The sequence below is a fragment of the Neoarius graeffei genome, chromosome 2 (genome assembly GCF_027579695.1).
Source record: "Neoarius graeffei isolate fNeoGra1 chromosome 2, fNeoGra1.pri, whole genome shotgun sequence".
NCBI classification, from domain to species: domain Eukaryota; kingdom Metazoa; phylum Chordata; class Actinopteri; order Siluriformes; family Ariidae; genus Neoarius; species Neoarius graeffei.
This window is the reverse complement of record NC_083570.1, coordinates 87,523,828-87,544,375: the sequence shown is the minus strand read 5'-3', so window position 1 is coordinate 87,544,375 and position 20,548 is coordinate 87,523,828. Positions and strand designations below refer to the sequence as shown.

The window sequence follows — 20,548 nt, the reverse complement described above, 5'->3', positions numbered from 1 at the left end:
TGTTGGTAGTGTTGCTGTCAAAACAGGAGAAGAAGGCATTCAACTGATCAGGGAGGGAGGGGTCGACTGTAGAGGGTGGGCAGGCTTCTGTTTGTAGTCAGTAATTGTTCTGATCCCCTGCCACATGCTGCAGGTGTTGTTGTCTTTGAAATACTGTTCAATTTGCATTTTATATTTGTTTTTGGCAGCAGTGATTCCCCTTCTCAGATCTGCTCTGGATCTCCTGTAGGTCTCCGGGTCACCTGATCACAGCACCGCATTCCTGGCTTTCAGAAGATTGTAAACGGTGCTGTTGAACCAGGACTTTTGGTTTTGGGGCACTCTGATGTTTTTGGTTTTGGTGGAAGTCTCAACACAGAACTTGATATAGTCCATTACTATGGAAGAATATTGTTCTGTGTCTTCCTGATCAAAGATCTCCCACCTTGTGTCCTCAAAACAGTCTTGCAGTGCTGCCTCAGTCTCCTCAGACCAGATCTGAACTATCCTGACCTGGCTCTTTGTTTTGCTGATGAGAGGTTGATAAAAAGGTATTAAAAACAGAGCCAAGCGGTCTGATTGTCCAAGGTGGGGGGGCTGGGCTGACTTTGTAGGCACCTTTGAAGTTGGTGTAATCCTGATCCAGTGTTTTTCCATTCCATGTCTCCATGTGGATGTTTTTGTAGAATTTGGGTAACACAGACTTCAGGTTTGTGTGATTAAAATCCCCCGCCACAATGATGAAACTGTCTGGTAGTCTGTTTTGTTGTTTACTGATCGCCTCATGCAGCCTGCTCATGGCTAATTTTGCATTAGCTCGTGGGTGAATGTACACAGCAAAAACAAACAATGCACTGTGCTCACAGCTGAGGTGGAATGGCCCGCATTTTAGCACCAGAAACTCGAAGTCCGTACAACGTCTTTCCATAACAGTGACATCAGTGCAAAAATCGTCTCTCACATAAACACACACACCTCCTCCTTTTTTCTTCCCAGCCTCTGATGTATGGTCTGCTCTGTAGACGCTGTGCCCCTGTAGTTCCACAGCTGCATCTAGGATGTTTCCGTGTAGCCATGTCTTGGAAATTATTGTTATACAGCTGTCCCATCGGTTATTCACAAATCTGAGTCTTAAGTTGTACATTTTGTTGACAAGAGAGCGAGCGTTGATGAGGAGTAAGATTGGAACGGCCGGTTGGCGTGGAGCACGGCGCAGCCTCACTCGGCAGCCTGCCCTGTTGCCTCGCTTCTTCCATCTGTGTCTCTGCAGTCTGGATCCCACTGTCGCTCGGATTAATTCCAGGCATTTCCGTGAACAAATAATCCATTTTGGGAAGGATTTTATGTCCTCTGGAACAAAGTCTGAACAGTGTTTTTGTATTTCAATAAGTTCTGAGTGAGCATACTTAAATAAACCGCTGTGAATGGTAGAGCCTCGGGCTGCTGCGACTCCTTGCTCCGCCATCTTAATTTGAGTATCTCCTCACGCCGCCATCTTAATTTTTTAGGCTTTTCATTAAACCCTATTCCTTCTGCTTTTCTTTGTGACAGTCCCAGTAGCGATAGACTGAGAAGGTCAGTCCAGACTCCTTTATCCCTGAACACCAATTTCAGCTCCTCCAGAGGGATGTTCCCAAACCGACTGTGAGATGTATAATAATATCTACAGCAGGACTTCTACATCCCCGTCCAGTAGGATGTGCCTAATCTAACTCAACCTGGAGCCAACCAGAGGGAATCCTTGTAAGTTACCTGAACCAATTTGATTGGTTCCACTCAATTTGAAGGAGCTGCTCTATCTCCAATATTGCTAAGCTCCTCATACTATCATGGAGACTAAGCCCTGCAATCCTGCAGAGGAACTGAATTTCCATGGCACTATTCACAGCTCATGATATCAGGTAAGAATAGGGATATAGCTTGAGAGAACTTCATCCACAAACTGAGCTCCTGTTTCCACTACACATCTGTACAGCGACTGTTACACTGCTGCTGCTGGTTCAATTGATCTCACATTTAGAGCATACCTTATACATTAAATCACAAAAATATAAGCCTTACTACAGGATAGCAAGCATTATAAAAGCACAAAGAACAGCGGCACAAAAGAAAAGGGCATTTTACAGGCATTAGAACAAGCATGCTGAAGGTGAAGGGAGTGCTTACACCAGCATACTCTAAATTTATAAAGTTTGCAATTCAGTCATTGTGTGTGTGTGTGTGTGTGTGTGTGTGTGTGTGTGTGTGTGTGTGTGTGTGTGTGTCTTATTAACTTACTTGTAGGCCAGTGTGGCACTGAAGTGCTGTTTAATGTAAGCCTCCAGCACTGTGTTAAAATGCTGAAACTTTCTGTCTGCAATCAAGCCTATAATGTAGATCTGACAGGTGACATGACAGGAAGAGTGAGAGAGAGAGGGCGAAAGAGAGATGGCGAGAGAGAGGGTGAGAGAGCGAGAGGGGGAGAGAAAGAGAGGGGGAGAGAGAGAGAGAGAGAGAGAGAGATTGGACAAAATTAGAGAGTTGTGGGCAGACATGCCAAACTGTCAAAAGATATATGGGAAGAGAAGCAGAAACAATTAATAGGGTGTGTGTGTGTGTGTGTGCGCTCTCCTCACCAGTGCATCGAATACCAGTATGTCATAGTCATCAGTCTGAGAGTGCTCCATCATGATGTTAAACAGTGCATCAAGTGTGTCCTGCAGAAACTGCTCATATACACACACACACAGTATATAAAGTGCACAAAGGTCCATTTAAAATCTCACACACACACACACACACACACACACACACACACACAAACAAATGACACACTGAAAGCGCACCTTGACGACTTCCTCGCCATCGATGAGTTTGAGGTCTTGTAGGTTTTCTTTCAACAGCTCAGGCCGAGTCCTCCATTTGAGCAGACCCAACAAACCCACTGCCAAACACAAACATTTGTTCAGCTCTAATCAGCTCTTTTTGCTTACAATTACATCTTCACAATAAAAATCTGTTCCAGATTATCTTATTATAAATGCGTGTGTTTGTGTGTTTCCTCAAGGGCCTTGTTGCATGACGGATGTTTGTGGAAAAGCCATTAATATGATTCAATGTTTTGTCTCAAGAACAACTGTTATTAAACGTGTGTGTGTGTGTGTGTGTGTGTGTGTGTGTGTAATTCTACATCATTGGTATGATGATGCAGCCCTTTGGAGTATGCTAATCATTCATTTGTTAAAAATTTGTTTTAAAAACTATTTATTATTCATTACCTTATTATTCCATCCATTCATCCATCCATTATCTATGGCTACTTATCCTGTTCTACAGGGTCGCAGGTAAGCTGAAGCCTAGCCCACCTGACTATGGGTGAAAGGCGGGGTACACCCTGGACAAGCCGCCAGGTTATCACAGTACCTTATTATTATTTATTATTATTATGTGATATCAGTTCATATTTCAAATAAAACAAATTACAGTACCAAGCATTTGATGGTAGATGATGCTGTATCTGCATGGAATGGATATTAAACGCAATAGCCATTATGTAGTCAGATATGTTAACCAGCTTGCGAGAAAAATTGGCTACTAGTTTTAATTACAAACTATAAAATGTAGTTTTAGCTAATTTTTTGTAGCTTAATATAAAATATAGTTCCTTTTAACAACTTTTGTTACTGGTTCTAAATATACAATATATAGTAGCTAGCCTAACATTATTCAGCTTGCTACTAGTTCTTAATGACATAATATAATTAACAGTTATTCCAAGAAATCAAGTCGTACATGAGCTGATAGTCAATGAGGTGTGTAGCACCGAGTTGACTATAAGCCATGTACAATGAGATTGAGTGAAATAACTTTTATTCTATCCCCATTCACTAGATTTTGAGAAACAGCATTTTTATTTTTTACAAATTCGATAAATAAAAACTTCATACAAAACATCCGACAAAATCATTTCCGCTTAGAATGTAAACAAACCGGTGAAATGACAGGAGCAATTTGCGAAAAATGCTATAATAATAATTCTTGAAAAAAAGATATGTTCTTACTATGAAATACTTTCATTCCATATTTTGTTGCTTTTTTTTGGGGGGGGGGGTTTGTTTTCGAGTAGAGTTTTTATTTCATCCTTGGTTGGTTCAGCAACACGTTCCGCCATTTTGTTTTTCTCTACTCATGGTATGAGTTGATATCCTAGTAGTAGAGTAACCAATCAGAGCGTGTGATTGCTCATATCCAGTGAATGTGGATAGACTAATCATGGTTAGCCTAACATTAGTTAGTTGGCTACCAAACTGAAATGAATGCAAACTGAAATTAATCAAAGGTCACTGGTTTGATTCCCTGGACCAACAGGAATGGCTGAAGTGCCCTTGAGCAAGACACCTAACCCCCAACTGCTCCCCAGGCTGCTCTGGGTGTGTTGTACGTCCCTCTGGATAAGAACATCTGCTAAATGCCATGAATGTACAACCCCGATTCCAAAAAAGTTGGGACAAAGTACAAATTGTAAATAAAAACAGAATGCAATAATTTACAAATCTCAAAAACTGATATTGTATTCACAATAGAACATAGACAACATATCAAATGTCGAAAGTGAGACATTTTGAAATTTCATGCCAAATATTGGCTCATTTGAAATTTCATGACAGCAACACATTTCAAAAAAGTTGGGACAGGGGCAATAAGAGGCTGGAAAAGTTAAAGGTACAAAAAAGGAACAGCTGGAGGACCAAATTGCAACTCATTAGGTCAATTGGCAATAGGTCATTAACATGACTGGGTATAAAAAGAGCATCTTGGAGTGGCAGCGGCTCTCAGAAGTAAAGATGGGAAGAGGATCACCAATCCTCCTAATTCTGCGCCGACAAATAGTGGAGCAATATCAGAAAGGAGTTCGACAGTGTAAAATTGCAAAGAGTTTGAACATATCATCATCTACAGTGCATAATATCATCAAAAGATTCAGAGAATCTGGAAGAATCTCTGTGCGTAAGGGTCAAGGCTGGAAAACCATACTGGTTGCCCATGATCTTCGGGCCCTTAGACGGCACTGCATCACATACAGGCATGCTTCTGTATTGGAAATCACAAAATGGGCTCAGGAATATTTCCAGAGAACATTATCTGTGAACACAATTCACCGTGCCATCCGCCGTTGCCAGCTAAAACTCTATAGTTCAAAAAAGAAGCCGCATCTAAATATGATCCAGAAGCGCAGACGTCTTCTCTGGGCCAAGGCTCATTTAAAATGGACTGTGGCAAAGTGGAAAACTCTTCTGTGGTCAGACGAATCAAAATTTGAAGTTCTTTATGGAAATCAGGGACACCGTGTCATTCGGACTAAAGAGGAGAAGGACGACCCAAGTTGTTGTCAGCGCTCAGTTCAGAAGCCTGCATCTCTGATGGTATGGGGTTGCATTAGTGCGTGTGGCATGGGCAGCTTACACATCTGGAAAGACACCATCAATGCTGAAAGGTATATCCAGGTTCTAGAGCAACATATGCTCCCATCCAGACGACGTCTCTTTCAGGGAAGACCTTGCATTTTCCAACATGACAATGCCAAACCACATACTGCACCAATTACAGCATCATGGCTGCATAGAAGAAGGGTCCGGGTACTGAACTGGCCAGCCTGCAGTCCAGATCTTTCACCCATAGAAAACATTTGGCGCATCATAAAACGGAAGATACGACAAAAAAGACCTAAGACAGTTGAGCAACTAGAATCCTACATTAGACAAGAATGGGTTAACATTCCTATCCCTAAACTTGAGCAACTTGTCTCCTCAGTCCCCAGGCGTTTACAGACTGTTGTAAAGAGAAAAGGGGATGTCTCACAGTGGTAAACATGGCCTTGTCCCAACTTTTTTGAGATGTGTTGTTGTCATGAAATTTAAAATCACCTAATTTTTCTCTTTAAATGATACATTTTCTCAGTTTAAACATTTGATTATTATTATTCAGAATAGAACATAGATTTCTCCTATTCTGAATAAAATATGGAATTTTGAAACTTCCACATCGTTGCATTCCGTTTTTATTTACAATTTGTACTTTGTCCTAACTTTTTTGGAATCAGGGTTGTAATGTAATGCTATGCATCCTCAAGGAACATCAATGACACCACTACAACTGACCACAACAAACACTGGAAAGGTTTTCCAAGAAAGCTCACATCCAACAGCACGTTCAAATTTAAGTTAGCGGTAGCAGCTGGCCTGATGTCAGTAAGAAGTCTGCTCTGAAACAAGTTTGTCCTCCAGTTAATACGGCCAAGATGAGTCAGTCGTTCAAGAGTATATGCAAATAAGTTTTGGGTTTTAAATAGACATTATTAATGAACACTGGAGTATAAAAACTTGTCTGAAAACACCTGGCAAGTGCACTTGGTAGGACCACAATGAACATTAAATTTGTGACATTATATAAGGGTTATAGTAATTAATGCTAAAAGCCCTGTGCCTGCCAAAGTTGGACAAGGTTGAGGACATGCATGTTGTACAAACTTTGTGCAGACCAATGTTCGAGAGAAATGAAAGATTAAGGGCACTTTTCACATTGAGACAAGGTTCTAATTTGTTCCTCTCAGTCTACCTCTCTCTCTCTCTCTCTCACACACACACACACACACACACACCGTTCTGAGTGAGTTTGGTGGAGCAGACGAGGGTGGAGATGGTGAAGCTGTCTCGTGAGCTGACCGACAGGCTGCCCGCACTGCTGTTATTCCTCATGAGCGTCCCCCCTTTGTGGGTGTCACTGTGCATGCGCTCAGCGGGTAAAGACAGGTATGAGCTCACATCCTCCATGCGCTTGCTATCACCCTGAAGAGAGAGAAAACACCGACATAAACACACCTGACAAATACACACAAATCATTCACACATGTCCTGTTTCTGTAGTCTGTCATCACACTTTTACACCTCAACATGCTTGAAGAAGAATATTAAATGCTCTCATCTGCTGCCTGCAGTCCCAAATGCTCCAGGGTCTGTAAAGCTGTACATTGAAGCTGTACATTAACCACAAAGGACCGATGAAGATTCAAGTTTTCATTTTATTTCAAGCAAGAGCCATCTGATAGCCATTAACATCATATGGAACCAGGCGTGGATTTGCTTGGGTGGCAGAAAAACTTCCAGTTTTCATTTCGGGGTTCAAAGCATTCTCGCAGGCACCCTCCATGATCCCTAAATGTGCCTACTTCATCCCTAAATGTGTGGCAATGTCCAGAAAGATTTGGACTAAACAGAAGTCTCTTTAAAAAAAAATGCAGTATTTACTAGAAATAATCAAAACACCTGCAGCTTTTGCCACACTCACAGCTTTAGGGTCCCCGGTTTGGTCCTGAGCTCAGGTTACTGTGTAGATTTGTGTATTTCTCTGTGTGCGCGGGTTGTTTGGTTTCTTCCCAAAAACATATCAGTAGCTGGCCATGCTATGCTAAACTGCACTTTGAGGATGAGTGTGTGAATGGTGTCCATTTGACAATAAATAAAAGTATATATATATATATATATATATATATATATATATATATATATATATACACACACACACTCACCGGCCGCTTTATTAGGAACACCCTAAAAAACCACCCTAAAAACACCCTAAAAAACCACTGAGTGAGTGACAGTTCTGTGGGTTGTTGATAAGAGAGGTCAGAGAAAAATGGCCAGATTGATTCGAGCTGCCAGGAAGGACATAGTAACTCATATAATCACTCTTTACAACCATGGGGAGCAGAAAAGCATCTCAGCATGCAACAGCAGATAACCACATTGGGTTCCACTCCTGCCAGCCAAGAACAGGAATCTTAGACTCAAGAACAAGTTCTTATTAAAGTGGCTGGTGAGTGTGTGCATACAGTGGTGCTTGAAAGTTTGTGAACCCTTTAGAATTTTCTATATTTCTGCATAAATATGACCTAAATCATCATCAGATTTTCACACAAGTCCTAAAAGTAGATAAAGAGAACCCAGTTAAACAAATGAGACAAAAATATTATACTTGGTCATTTATTTATTGAGGAAAATGATCCAATATTACATATCTGTGAGTGGCAAAAGTATGTGAACCTCTAGGATTAGCAGTTAATTTGAAGGTGAAATTAGAGTCAGGTGTTTTCAATCAATGGGATGACAATCAGGTGTGAGTTGGCACCATGTTTTATTTAAAGAACAGGGATCTATCAAAGTCTGATCTTCACAACACGTGTTTGTGGAAGTGTATCATGACACGAACAAAGGAGATTTCTGAGGACCTCAGAAAAAGAGTTGTTGATGCTCATCAGGCTGGAAAAGGTTACAAAACCATCTCTAAAGAGTTTGGAGTCCACCAATCCACAGTCAAACAAATTGTGTACAAATGGAGGAAATTTAAGACCATTGTTACCCTCCCCAGGAGTGGTCGACCAACAAAGATCACTCCAAGAGCAAGGTGTGTAATAGTCGGCGAGGTCATAAAGGACCCCAGGGTAACTTCTAAGCAACTGAAGGCCTCTCTCACACTGGCTGTTAATGTTCGAGTCCACCATCAGGAGAACACCGAACAACAATGGTGTGCATGGCAGGGTTGCAAGGAGAAAGCCACTGCTCTCCAAAAAGAACATTGCTGCTCATCTGCAGTTTGCTAAAGATCACGTGGACAAGCCAGAAGGCTATTGGAAAAATGTTCTGTGGACAGATGAGACCAAAATAGAACTTTTTGGTTTAAATGAGAAGCGTTATGTTTGGAGAAAGGAAAACACTGCATTCCAGCATAAGACCCTTATCCCATCTGTGAAACATGGTGGTGGTAGTATCATGGTTTAGGCCTGTTTTGCTGCATCTGGGTCAGGACAGCTTGCCATCACTGATGGAACAACGAATTCTGAATTATACCAGCAAATTCTAAAGGAAAATGTCAGGACATCTGTCCATGAACTGAATCTCAAGAGAAGGTGGGTCATGCAGCAAGACAACGACCCTAAGCACACAAGTCGTTCTTCCAAAGAATGGTTAAAGAAAAATAAAGTTAATGTTTTGGAATGGCCAAGTCAAAGTCCTGACCTTAATCCAATGGAAATGTTGTGGAAGGACCTGAAGCGAGCAGTTCATGTGAGGAAACCCACCAACATCCCAGAGTTGAAGCTGTTCTGTACGGACAAACGGGCTAAAATTCCTCCAAGCCGGTGTGCAGGACTGATCAACAGTTACCAGAAACGTTTAGTTGCAGTTATTGCTGCACAAAGGGGGTCACACCAGATACTGAAAGCAAAGGTTCACATACTTTTGCCACTCACAGATATGTAATATTGGATCATTATCCTCAATAAATAAATGACCAAGTATAATATTTTTGTCTCATTTGTTTAACTGGGTTCTCTTTATCTACTTTTAGGACTTGTGTGAAAATCTGATGATGTTTTAGGTCATATTTATGCAGAAATATAGAAAATTCTAAAGGGTTCACAAACTTTCAAGCACCACTGTAAGTACCAGTGAAAATGGACATGCCTACTCATTCATAGGTTTTTCTTTATTGTGAGTATTTTCTACATTGTAGAACAATCCTGAAAACATCAACGATATGAAATAACATATGGAACACATATGGAATCATGTGGCAAACAAAAAAAAAGTGTTGAATTTTTTTTTCATATTTTACCTTAGCCACCCACTGTTTACCTTGATGGCAGTTTTGCAGACTATTGGCATTACCTCATATATCTCAGATACTTATCTCATAGATAGATAGATAGATAGATAGATAGATAGATAGATAGATAGATAGATAGATAGATAGATAGATAGATAGATAGATAGATAGATAGAGTATTTTTCATGAATTAATCGTGATCTATATTTGGAACAGAAACCTTAAAATAGTTGATTAAATTGAGCATGGTCAATTAACTAATTACATCTACAGACTACCTAATTAGATACAACGGGTTCAAGTAGTAAATCATTCCTATCTGTCTGAGTGATTTCATCCAATTTATGTTTTGGTAAAGAGACTGACACAATTACTCTGAAATTCATTCATCACTGAATGAGAAATGACAAAAGTCACACTAGTCATTGCACAACCATTTGAGCGAGTAATGAAACATCAAGTTTGTGACAAAGTTGTGTCCCAAACGTTCGGTTTTTAAACCCTCAAGCACTGGTGTACCATAACTTCACATTTTTTCTGCATGACATCACATGGAGAAGGGGCACAGGTCTTAGGGCATGATTACTCAGCTTTTTATAAGCATGCACAACTATTTCCATGGTTAAAAGTGTTTAGCTGTGCAGTTCCAAGCTGCTCTGAAGTTTATTTCTGATGTGTAGAGTGCTGTAGCTGAAGATAATCTTTCCCCAGTCAGAATAAACCTTAGGTATATCAAGCATTTACTGACTGTGTCTAACTGAAAAGAGATATTGGATGAAAAATGGGTTTAAGTCAATAAAGGAAAGTCTCTTCTAACATTCAAAGACAGCCATCTCTCAGAGGTGCTAACATTTCTGGGTTAGCCAGTAGCATTTATGATTTTTGACCCATTGATCTGGGGAGACGGGAGACATCTGAGACATCTCCACAAACATACCCTAGGGGTAATCTCTCTCTCTCTCTCTCTCTCTCTCTCTCTCTGCCTGCTAGGCTTTTCTTGTTAGCAATGTTGACACTCCCACAACCCACTTTACTATCTGCAAATGATAAATACAGAGATGATTGCTTATCTCCAGTTAAAACCTGAATCATAATCAGCATGGAGACATGGTTATGTACAGCATGTCCTTAGGGACATCTTGGACTCAAACCATCCTGCACATCTGGAGGGAAAAAATACTGCTATTTATTTATTTATTTATTTTACTTACTGCCTTATGAATGAGGATACACAACTAAAAGTGACATGCTATACGAGTGTGTGCATATGTATGTCTGACCTTAAACACCACCAGGTCATGTGTTCCATCCCTCATCACTGTGCCATCCTCCTTCATCAGCCGCACAAACGCCATGGCAAAGTTCTTCTCACTCTTGTCCTTTGCTTCAGAGAAACAGGCAATGTAAGAAATGTGTGTGTTACTCACAAACAAACTCTGTGTGTTTATACATACTCTGGTTCTGTGATGGTCCCTGTGATTTCTATTGTGCGTAACAACTACGAGATACTGCATAACTACAAAGTGCACATAATAAACTGGCAACTCGGTTTATGCTTTGACCTTTCTGGACTTTTTTTTCAGGTTTTGCTACTTTGGATGTTCCCATGTGGATACATAAAGATTTACACTTCTGACAAAAAGTTTCATCCTTTCTTCAATACATAATCTCACCTGGATGCTGTAGATATGTACCTTTGGATTGTCGCTACAAACAAAAAAAAACTGTCTTGTGCTCAAACACGGAACCTCATCTCATCTCATCTCATCTCATTATCTCTAGCCGCTTTATCCTTCTACAGGGTCGCAGGCAAGCTGGAGCCTATCCCAGCTGACTACGGGCGAAAGGCGGGGTACACCCTGGACAAGTTGCCAGGTCATCACAGGGCTGACACATAGACACAGACAACCATTCACACTCACATTCACACCTACGGTCAATTTAGAGTCACCAGTTAACCTAACCTGCATGTCTTTGGACTGTGGGGGAAACCGGAGCACCCGGAGGAAACCCACGCGGACACGGGGAGAACATGCAAACTCCACACAGAAAGGCCCTCGCCGGCCCCGGGGCTCGAACCCGGACCTTCTTGCTGTGAGGCGACAGTGCTAACCACTACACCACCGAAACACGGAACCATAATTCATAATATGCTCATACATCCTTTTGAGACAAAGATATATTTTCTTTTACTCTTAAACAACTGCATTTATTTTATCCACATTCACTAGATATGAGCAATCGCACACTCTGATTGGCTACTCTACTACTAGGCTATCAACTCATATACCATGAGTAGAGAAAAACAAAATGGCAGAGCGTGTTGCTCAACCAACCGAGGACGAAATAAAAACTCTACTCAAAAACAAAATCCCAAAAATTGTTATCGAATATTTAAAGAAACAGAAATAGCTAGAGCGGCTAGAGATAATGAGATGAGATGAGAAATAGCTAAAAGAATATAGGTGCCCCCCCCCCAAGTATCTCCTGTTCCACACTCCAACCCAGTCGGTGGCGATAATGCACCTTTAAGTTGGTTTGCCAACCACCAAAAAAAAATCCTAAAGAAGAAGAAAACCCCCCAAAATACAAAAAAAGCAACAAAATATGGAATAAAAGTATTTGATGGTAAGAACATATCTTTTTTATTTTTCAAGAATTATTATTATTATTATTATTATAGCATTTTTCACAAATTGCTCCTGTCATTTCGCCGGTTTGTTTACATTCTAAGCGGAAATGATTTTGTTGGACGTTTTGTATAAACTTCTTATCAAATTGGCAAAAAAAATGCTCTGCTTCTCAAAATCCAGTGAAAGGGGATATAATAAAACATTTATTCCACTCAATCTCATCATACATGGCTTATAGTCAACTCGGCACTATGCGCCTCGTCGGCTATCGGCTCACGTATGATTCGATTTCGTGGAATAACTGTTAAGTAGTCATGATTTTTTTATCTCTTTTCTGTCTGGTTTCCATCATTGTTTCTTCCTCATGTCCTATCAACGAGTTTCTCCTTGCCTCTGTCACCTCTGGTTTGTTCCTTTAGGGATCTAAAATCTACAAATCTGCATCAAGCTGCTTTGTGACCATGTCTATCATTAAAACCCTTTTACAATTAAAAATGAATTAAGTTGAATGCAATCAGACAACATGCCATAGATCAGACCTCCTTCACACTGAAAGTTCTTTCAAAAGTTGTTAAGGTGTAATAAAGACGTGAGCGACTTCTGCAGTCGAAACTTGTGCACAATAGGGTATTGTGAACGTGTCATAGTGAATTATATTGTGGAAAAAAGGACTAAAATCGAAGTAGTGATGAAGAGGACAAATCAAAGTAGTGATTAAGCTTGCAAGTAGCACTCACACTCTTGAGAAGAGCGATGGCGAAACATGAAGCGCAAGTGAATCCTCTGCATTTCCTCCAGAGGGATTGCCACCTACAGGAAGCAGAAACATCTCATTCACCAACATGGGTCATAAATTATGGATATACATTTGTGTTTTATATGGTCATTGGCCCTTTTTGATTTGCTGACACTCTTTCCATTTTCTGTTTGTTCCTCATTCTCTCTGTGACTAACTGAAATGATAGATAAAAATGAGCAACTCTGCAACACTCTGTCTGTATAATTTAGCACACTCTACTTTTAACAAGAACTTAATGTACAAAATGAGTTGTGGCATGAATGTCATGTCACTACAACTACAACCCCGATTCCAAAAAAGTTGGGACAAAGTACAAATTGTAAATAAAAACGGAATGCAATAATTTACAAATCTCAAAAACTGATATTGTATTCACAATAGAACATAGACAACATATCAAATGTCAAAAGTGAGACATTTTGAAATTTCATGCCAAATATTGGCTCATTTGAAATTTCATGATAGCAACACGTCTCAGAAAAGTTGGGACAGGGGCAATAAGAGGCTGGAAAAGTTAAAGGTACAAAAAAGGAACAGCTGGAGGACCAAATTGCAACTCATTAGGTCAATTGGCAATAGGTCATTAACATGACTGGGTATAAAAAGAGCATCTTGGAGTGGCAGCGGCTCTCAGAAGTAAAGATGGGAAGAGGATCACCAATCCCCCTAATTCTGCGCCGACAAATAGTGGAGCAATATCAGAAAGGAGTTCGACAGTGTAAAATTGCAAAGAGTTTGAACATATCATCATCTATAGTGCATAATATCATCAAAAGATTCAGAGAATCTGGGAGAATCTCTGTGCGTAAGGGTCAAGGCCGGAAAACCATACTGGGTGCCCGTGATCTTCGGGCCCTTAGACGGCACTGCATCACATACAGGCATGCTTCTGTATTGGAAATCACAAAATGGGCTCAGGAATATTTCCAGAGAACATTATCTGTGAACACAATTCACCGTGCCATCCGCCGTTGCCAGCTAAAACTCTATAGTTCAAAGAAGAAGCCGTATCTAAACATGATCCAGAAGCGCAGACGTCTTCTCTGGGCCAAGGCTCATTTAAAATGGACTGTGTCAAAGTGGAAAACTCTTCTGTGGTCAGACGAATCAAAATTTGAAGCTCTTTATGGAAATCAGGGACACCGTGTCATTCGGACTAAAGAGGAGAAGGATGACCCAAGTTGTTATCAGCGCTCAGTTCAGAAGCCTGCATCTCTGATGGTATGGGGTTGCATTAGTGCATGTGGCATGGGCAGCTTGCACATCTGGAAAGACACCATCAATGCTGAAAGGTATATCCAGGTTCTAGAGCAACATATGCTCCCATCCAGACGACATCTCTTTCAGGGAAGACCTTGCGTTTTCCAACATGACAATGCCAAACCACATACTGCATCAATTACTGCATCATGGCTGCGTAGAAGAAGGGTCCGGGTACTGAGCTGGCCAGGCTGCAGTCCAGATCTTTCACCCATAGAAAACATTTGGCGCATCATAAAACGGAAGATACGACAAAAAAGACCTAAGACAGTTGAGCAACTAGAATCCTACATTAGACAAGAATGGGTTAACATTCCTATCCCTAAACTTGAGCAACTTGTCTCCTCAGTCCCCAGATGTTTACAGACTGTTGTAAAGAGAAAAGGGGATGTCTCACAGTGGTAAACATGGCCTTGTCCCAACTTTTTTGAGATGTGTTGTTGTCATGAAATTTAAAAATCACCTAATTTTTCTCTTTAAATGATACATTTTCCCAGTTTAAACATTTGATATGTCATCTATGTTCTATTCTGAATAAAATATGGAATTTTGAAACTTCCACATCATTGCATTCCATTTTTATTTACAATTTGTACTTTGTCCCAACTTTTTTGGAATCGGGGTTGTATTAAAATGTGTGATATAATTTTATTATGACCTCAGTGCAACTAGTTATGAAGGTCTTCCACAACTGATACTTTGCTGCACAATTAACTATATTTTTAATCATGCTCATACTTAGCGCCCTTAAACAATTAGACACCACTATAACTTATTCAGCTTGTCTAAAGTTGGCAAACATAAGATATGACTTTATTAACATGTTTATTAACATGGTTAATAGTGCATTAAAACCTCAGCTTTCCATTCATACAGCACCAGTCAAAACTTTGTACACCCCTACTCATTCATAGGTTTTTCTGTATTGTGACTATTTTCTACATTGTAGAACAATACTGAAGACATCAAAACTATGAAATAACACATGGAACATTTATGGAATTATGTGGTAAACAAAAAAGTGTTTAAAAAAACAAAATCTGTTTGATATTTTAGATTCTTCAAAGTAGCCAGTGTTTACCTTGATGACGCTTTGCACACTATTGGCATTATCTTAACCAGCTTCATGAGGTAGTCACCTGGAATGCTTTTCAATTAACAGGTGACTAATTAGGTGAGCTAATTAGTGCAATTTCTTCCCTTCTTAATGCGTTTGAGATCAAACAGTAAATAGTAAATAATAAAAATACAGTAAATAGCCCTATTCCACAACTGTAGTAATCTATATTATGTCAAGAAGTGCTCAACTAAGTAAAGAGAAACGACATCCATCATTACTTTAATACAGGAAGTGGCTTTTAATTAATAAAAATAAAGAAAATACATTGAATAAGAAGGTGTACAAACTTTTGGCTTGTACTGTGTGTGTGTATGTACACACACACACAGGGTGTTTCAAAACATTTGATATCATTTCACAATCTAATAACTTTCTCAATTCTTGTTCAATTGACCTCAAATTTTAACAGCATGTGTGGAAACAGGTCAAAATTTTATGTTTAATGTTTTTTTATTTTTATCTTTTTAGGTATAGAAATGCCATTCACTGGAAAAGAAAAGGCATTGTGTGTGTTAGAGTACGCTCAGAAACAGTCGAACCAGACTGTGCAGCACGCATTTATGAGAGAATTCTCTAAAAGTGCCCCAACTGCAATGCAGATTTGGACATGGCACAAAAAGTTCAAAGAGGAAGGCTGTCCGTCTGTGTGCCATGTCTTAGGTGGTGAACATACTGAAAATTTGTGAAATCGTTCATGAAATCCACATATCTTTTAAATTTCTCATTCAGATTTTGAGGAATAAATCTTATATTGCTCAACATTAAGCCTGTTCAGTTTCATTTGCCTAGACTATGTAGTTTCTGGGATATTTACATTTCAAATAATATCAAATTTTTTGAAACACCCTGTATATACACAGTACCAGTCAAAATAGAAAGACAGAAAGGTCCAACCTTAAAAGTTTCCATCCACCGTGGTTGTTTAATCTGGTAGTAGATGACAGACCTGTATTCAGATACGGGTTTATCTCCGGCTCCTAAACAGATGGCATTCTGGAGAAATAAACAGTAAAAGCTGTGAATCAGTTTACCAAACTCTGAATGTAATGTCTTTCTTGATAAATTATATCAGTTGAATCTCTCAGATCCAATTTATAACTACACTGATTTTTAAATGCTCTGTATATGTGTATGTGTATGTGCATGTTCATATATTTACCAGATGGTTTACAATGTGTGAAACCATTGTAACTTGAAACTAACTTTGAAGCATACCAGTCACTCTGGCTAGACATTTTCCAAATTCAGTAGCCAGCTAGCATTTATACTTACATTACCAAACATCACTACTCAAAATATATCTATAATATGTCTTAAATGCCCATCCATCCATTATCCATAACCGCTTATCCTGGGTCGTGGGAAAGCTGGAGCCTATCCCAGCTGACTATGGGAGAGAAGCAGGGTACACCCTGGACAAGTCACCAGATCATTGCAGGGCTGCATATAGAGACAACCAACCATTCACACTCACATTCACACCTACAGTCAATTTAGAGCCACCAATTAGCCTAACCTGCATGTCTTTGGACTGTGGGGGAAACCGGAGCACCCGGAGAAAACCCACACAGACACGGGAAGAACATGCAAAGTCCACACAGAAAGGCCCCCGTCGGCCACTTGGCTCAAATCCAGAACCTTCTTGCTGTGAGGCGATAGTGTTAACCACTACACCACCATACCATCCTGTCTTAAATGTATAAAAGGCAATTGAATTGATACATGTATTCATTAATACCTATCAGTTTTTAATGGTCGTCTTGCCATGACATCAAGAGAACCACCAAGTTGAAAATATACAATGCCAAAGTCTTACCATCCCTGCTTTATGTCACCAAATGCATGATGCTCTACTGTAAACATTTCAAGAAACTGACCAGGCTACAACTCTGATACCTGTGTCAAATCCTCAAAACAAGATGGCAGGACAAGGTCCCTGATGTAGAAGTCCTCAGGCAAATCAAATAGTAAGTGTGGAAGCCCTGATCACAGCCTCCCAACTTTGTTGGGCTGGACACATCTGGCGCACGCCTGACACCTGACTACCCAAAGCCATTTTCTATGGAGAACTGAGCCTCGGAAAGAGGAGACAAGGAAGACAGAAACTAAGGTACAAAGAAGTCTTGAAGAGGAACATGAAGAATGCTGGAATTATCGATCAGACGTGGGAAAGGGATGCCTTGGATAGAGCAACATGGCGAAGCATAGTGAAAAGCTCAGTGTCCGCAATTGAAGACAAGCGTCAAAGGGAGTATATGAGGGCTCACGAAACCCAGTCATCATCGTTAGCAATGGACAGCCAACAATGACTATGACGACGATGAATAACTATCAGTTTACTGCACTGTGCTATTACACTGTTAACTAAAATAATTCATGAAAACAATAATTATGAAAAAAAACAGTTTATTTTTTTCTTTCACACTATTTAGTTCTTACCTGCTGTCACTCAAATAGATATTTTGAATAGATAAACCATATAGAAAACACAATTTACATGTCACACTACAAATCCAGACTGTATAACACATATTATATTTGTTTGCTCAGCAAAGTGGCTGGCAAATGAACGGAGTTACATATTTTGCAGGCTTAATTTCAAGCCCAGCACACATCTAAAAGCTGGTTAGATTAAAAAGATTATGAGGAGATTTATGCCAATCATTATAGACACCTGTATATGGAGCGAGAGAGAGAGAGAGAGAGAGAGAGAGAGGTTCTGATTGAATCAGATAAGTCAGTGAAAGTTGAAGTAAAATTACTGACACCACCTGGTTGATCAGAGGTCAAAGGTGAAAACCACTCACCGGTACGACCTTGCCCTCCTCGTCACACACAAGCATGATGACCTCTACGTTCTTCTGTGTAGTTTTGTTGTACTTGTCAAAGTCTCCTGAGTGCAGGGTGAGGTAGATATCATTGCGGATGTCTCCTGGCATGATAATCTCTGGAAAGCCCAGCTTGCGGGCCACAACAGTGCTCCGGTCCACAAGGTGGGGATATTCCTTACGGATCTGAACAATATCACCAACCAGAGCCTTCATCGTCACCCATAGGCCTGTGGGACAAGTGTAAGGTAAACAAAAATTCAGAAGAATCAGTGCAAAATATGACAGTAAGTATAGTTTGAAAGCAGTATAATATTGGCGCACTCTTCTCCAACTTGCTTGGATGTTTTCTTTTCAAGAAAGAGTTGAGTGAAAAACCTAATTCACACAATTTTCTATTTCTCTGAATTCACTTAAAGAGCCAAGACATGTCTGGTGTTCAATATTTGCTTTTATAATCTTTTACTAGAGCTATGAGGCTGATGTAATAAGTACTGAAAGTCTATTTCACCCAAAATCTTTTTCATGAATACATATCCACATTTTCACATGCTTCCTTTGAACAGCATAGTTAAGCTTCGTAATTTAAATATAGACTAAAAATAAAACTACTGTATATTGTGATGGGACCTTGGGGGTGGAATCACTCAATTGTTCTCAAAAATAATTTCAGCTGTACGATGGTTGCCAGGTAACTATATGCACTGTTCATAAATTCTCTTCATTTTTCTACAGTTCAGTAAATAATACTGTGTGGCATTACTGATGAACTGGATTTGTTTTGAGACTGATATTTACAATAAAGGTTTTGGGTAAGATAGACATCCATTACTTGTATGCAACGTTAGGCATGTAGCTCCAATGCAAAACGAACAAGAGTGCTCTGAGAGCACAATATCCCCCGCTGGCAACTATGCCAAAACTCTGGTAAAATGCAACTGAATGGAATAAAATTGCAATATGCATATTACCAACATATACAGTGCCTTGCAAAAGTGTTCATCCCCCTTGGTGTTTGTCCTGTTTTGTCGCATTACAAGCTGGAACTAAAATGGATTTTGGGGGGGGTTAGCACCATTTGATTTACACAACATGCCTACCGCTTTAAAGGTGCACATTGTTTTTTATTTTGACAAAAACAATAATTAAGATGAAAAAAACAGAAATCTGGAGTGTACATAAGTATTCACCCCCTTTCATATGAAACCCCTAAATAAGAGCTGGTCCAACCGATTCACTTCATAAGTCACATAATTAGTTGATTAAGATCCACCTGTGTTCAATCAAAGTGTCACATGATCTGTCACATTATGTCTGTATAAATCAACCTGTTCTGGAAGGACCCTGACTCTGCTACACTACTAAGCAAGCAACATGAAAACCAAGGAGCCTCCAAACAGGTCAGAGACAAAGTTGTGGAGAAGTATAGATCAGGGTTGGGTTATAAAAAATATCCCAAACTTTGAATATCCCAGGGAGCACCATTAAATCCATTATAGCAAAATGGAAAGAATATGGCACCACTACAAACCTGACAAGAAAAGGCCCCGCCCACCGTAACTCACAAACTGGGCAAGGAGGGCATTAATCAGAGATGCAACAAAGACAACAATGATAACACTGAGGGAGCTGCAAAGATCCACAGTGGAGGTGGGAGTATCTGTCCATAGGACCACTAAGCCGTACACTCCACAGAGTGAGGCTTTATGGAAGAGTGGCCAGAAAAAATAATTGCTTAAAAAAATCACGTTTGGAGTTTGCCCAACAGCATGTGGCAGACTCCCCAAACACATGGGAGAAGATTCTCTGGTCAAATGAGACAAAAATGTAACTTTTTGGCCATCATGGGAAATGCCATGTATGGCACAAACCCAACACCCTGAGAACACCATCCCTACAATGAAGCATGGTGGTGGCAGCATCATGCTGTGGGGATGTTTTTCATCTGCAGGGACAGGAAAGCTGGTCAGGACTGAAGGAAAGATGGATGGCACTAAATACAGGGCAATTTTGGAGGAAAGCCTGTTTGTGTCAGCCAGAGGTTTGAGACTGGGACGAAGGTTCACGGTCTAACAGGACAATGACCCGAAACATACTGCTAAAGCTACATTGTAGTGGTTTAAAGGGAAACATTTAAATGTCTTGGAATGGCCTCGTCAAAGCCCAGACCTCAATCCATTTGAGAATCTGTGGCATAACTTGAAGATTGCTGTACACCAACACAACCCATCTAACTTGAAGGAGTTGCAGCAGTTTTACCTTGAGGAATGGGCAAAAATCTCAGTGGTTA

General features: G+C 40.0%; 1 protein-coding gene across 1 annotated transcript in view; it reads right to left on the bottom strand.

Annotated features, from left to right (window-relative positions):
• The window catches only part of LOC132881999 (dedicator of cytokinesis protein 2), a 282,249-nt gene that overhangs the window by 226,251 nt on the left and 35,450 nt on the right, over window positions 1-20,548 (bottom strand). The window contains exons 13-20 of the mRNA XM_060915143.1: window positions 18,238-18,488; window positions 16,325-16,423; window positions 12,989-13,061; window positions 10,899-11,002; window positions 6,617-6,803; window positions 2,805-2,902; window positions 2,595-2,684; window positions 2,257-2,357 (exon numbers count right to left, since the gene is read on the bottom strand). Of these exons, the coding sequence (XP_060771126.1) occupies window positions 2,257-2,357; window positions 2,595-2,684; window positions 2,805-2,902; window positions 6,617-6,803; window positions 10,899-11,002; window positions 12,989-13,061; window positions 16,325-16,423; window positions 18,238-18,488 (1,003 nt within the window). The remainder of the gene's footprint in view (window positions 1-2,256; window positions 2,358-2,594; window positions 2,685-2,804; window positions 2,903-6,616; window positions 6,804-10,898; window positions 11,003-12,988; window positions 13,062-16,324; window positions 16,424-18,237; window positions 18,489-20,548) is intronic.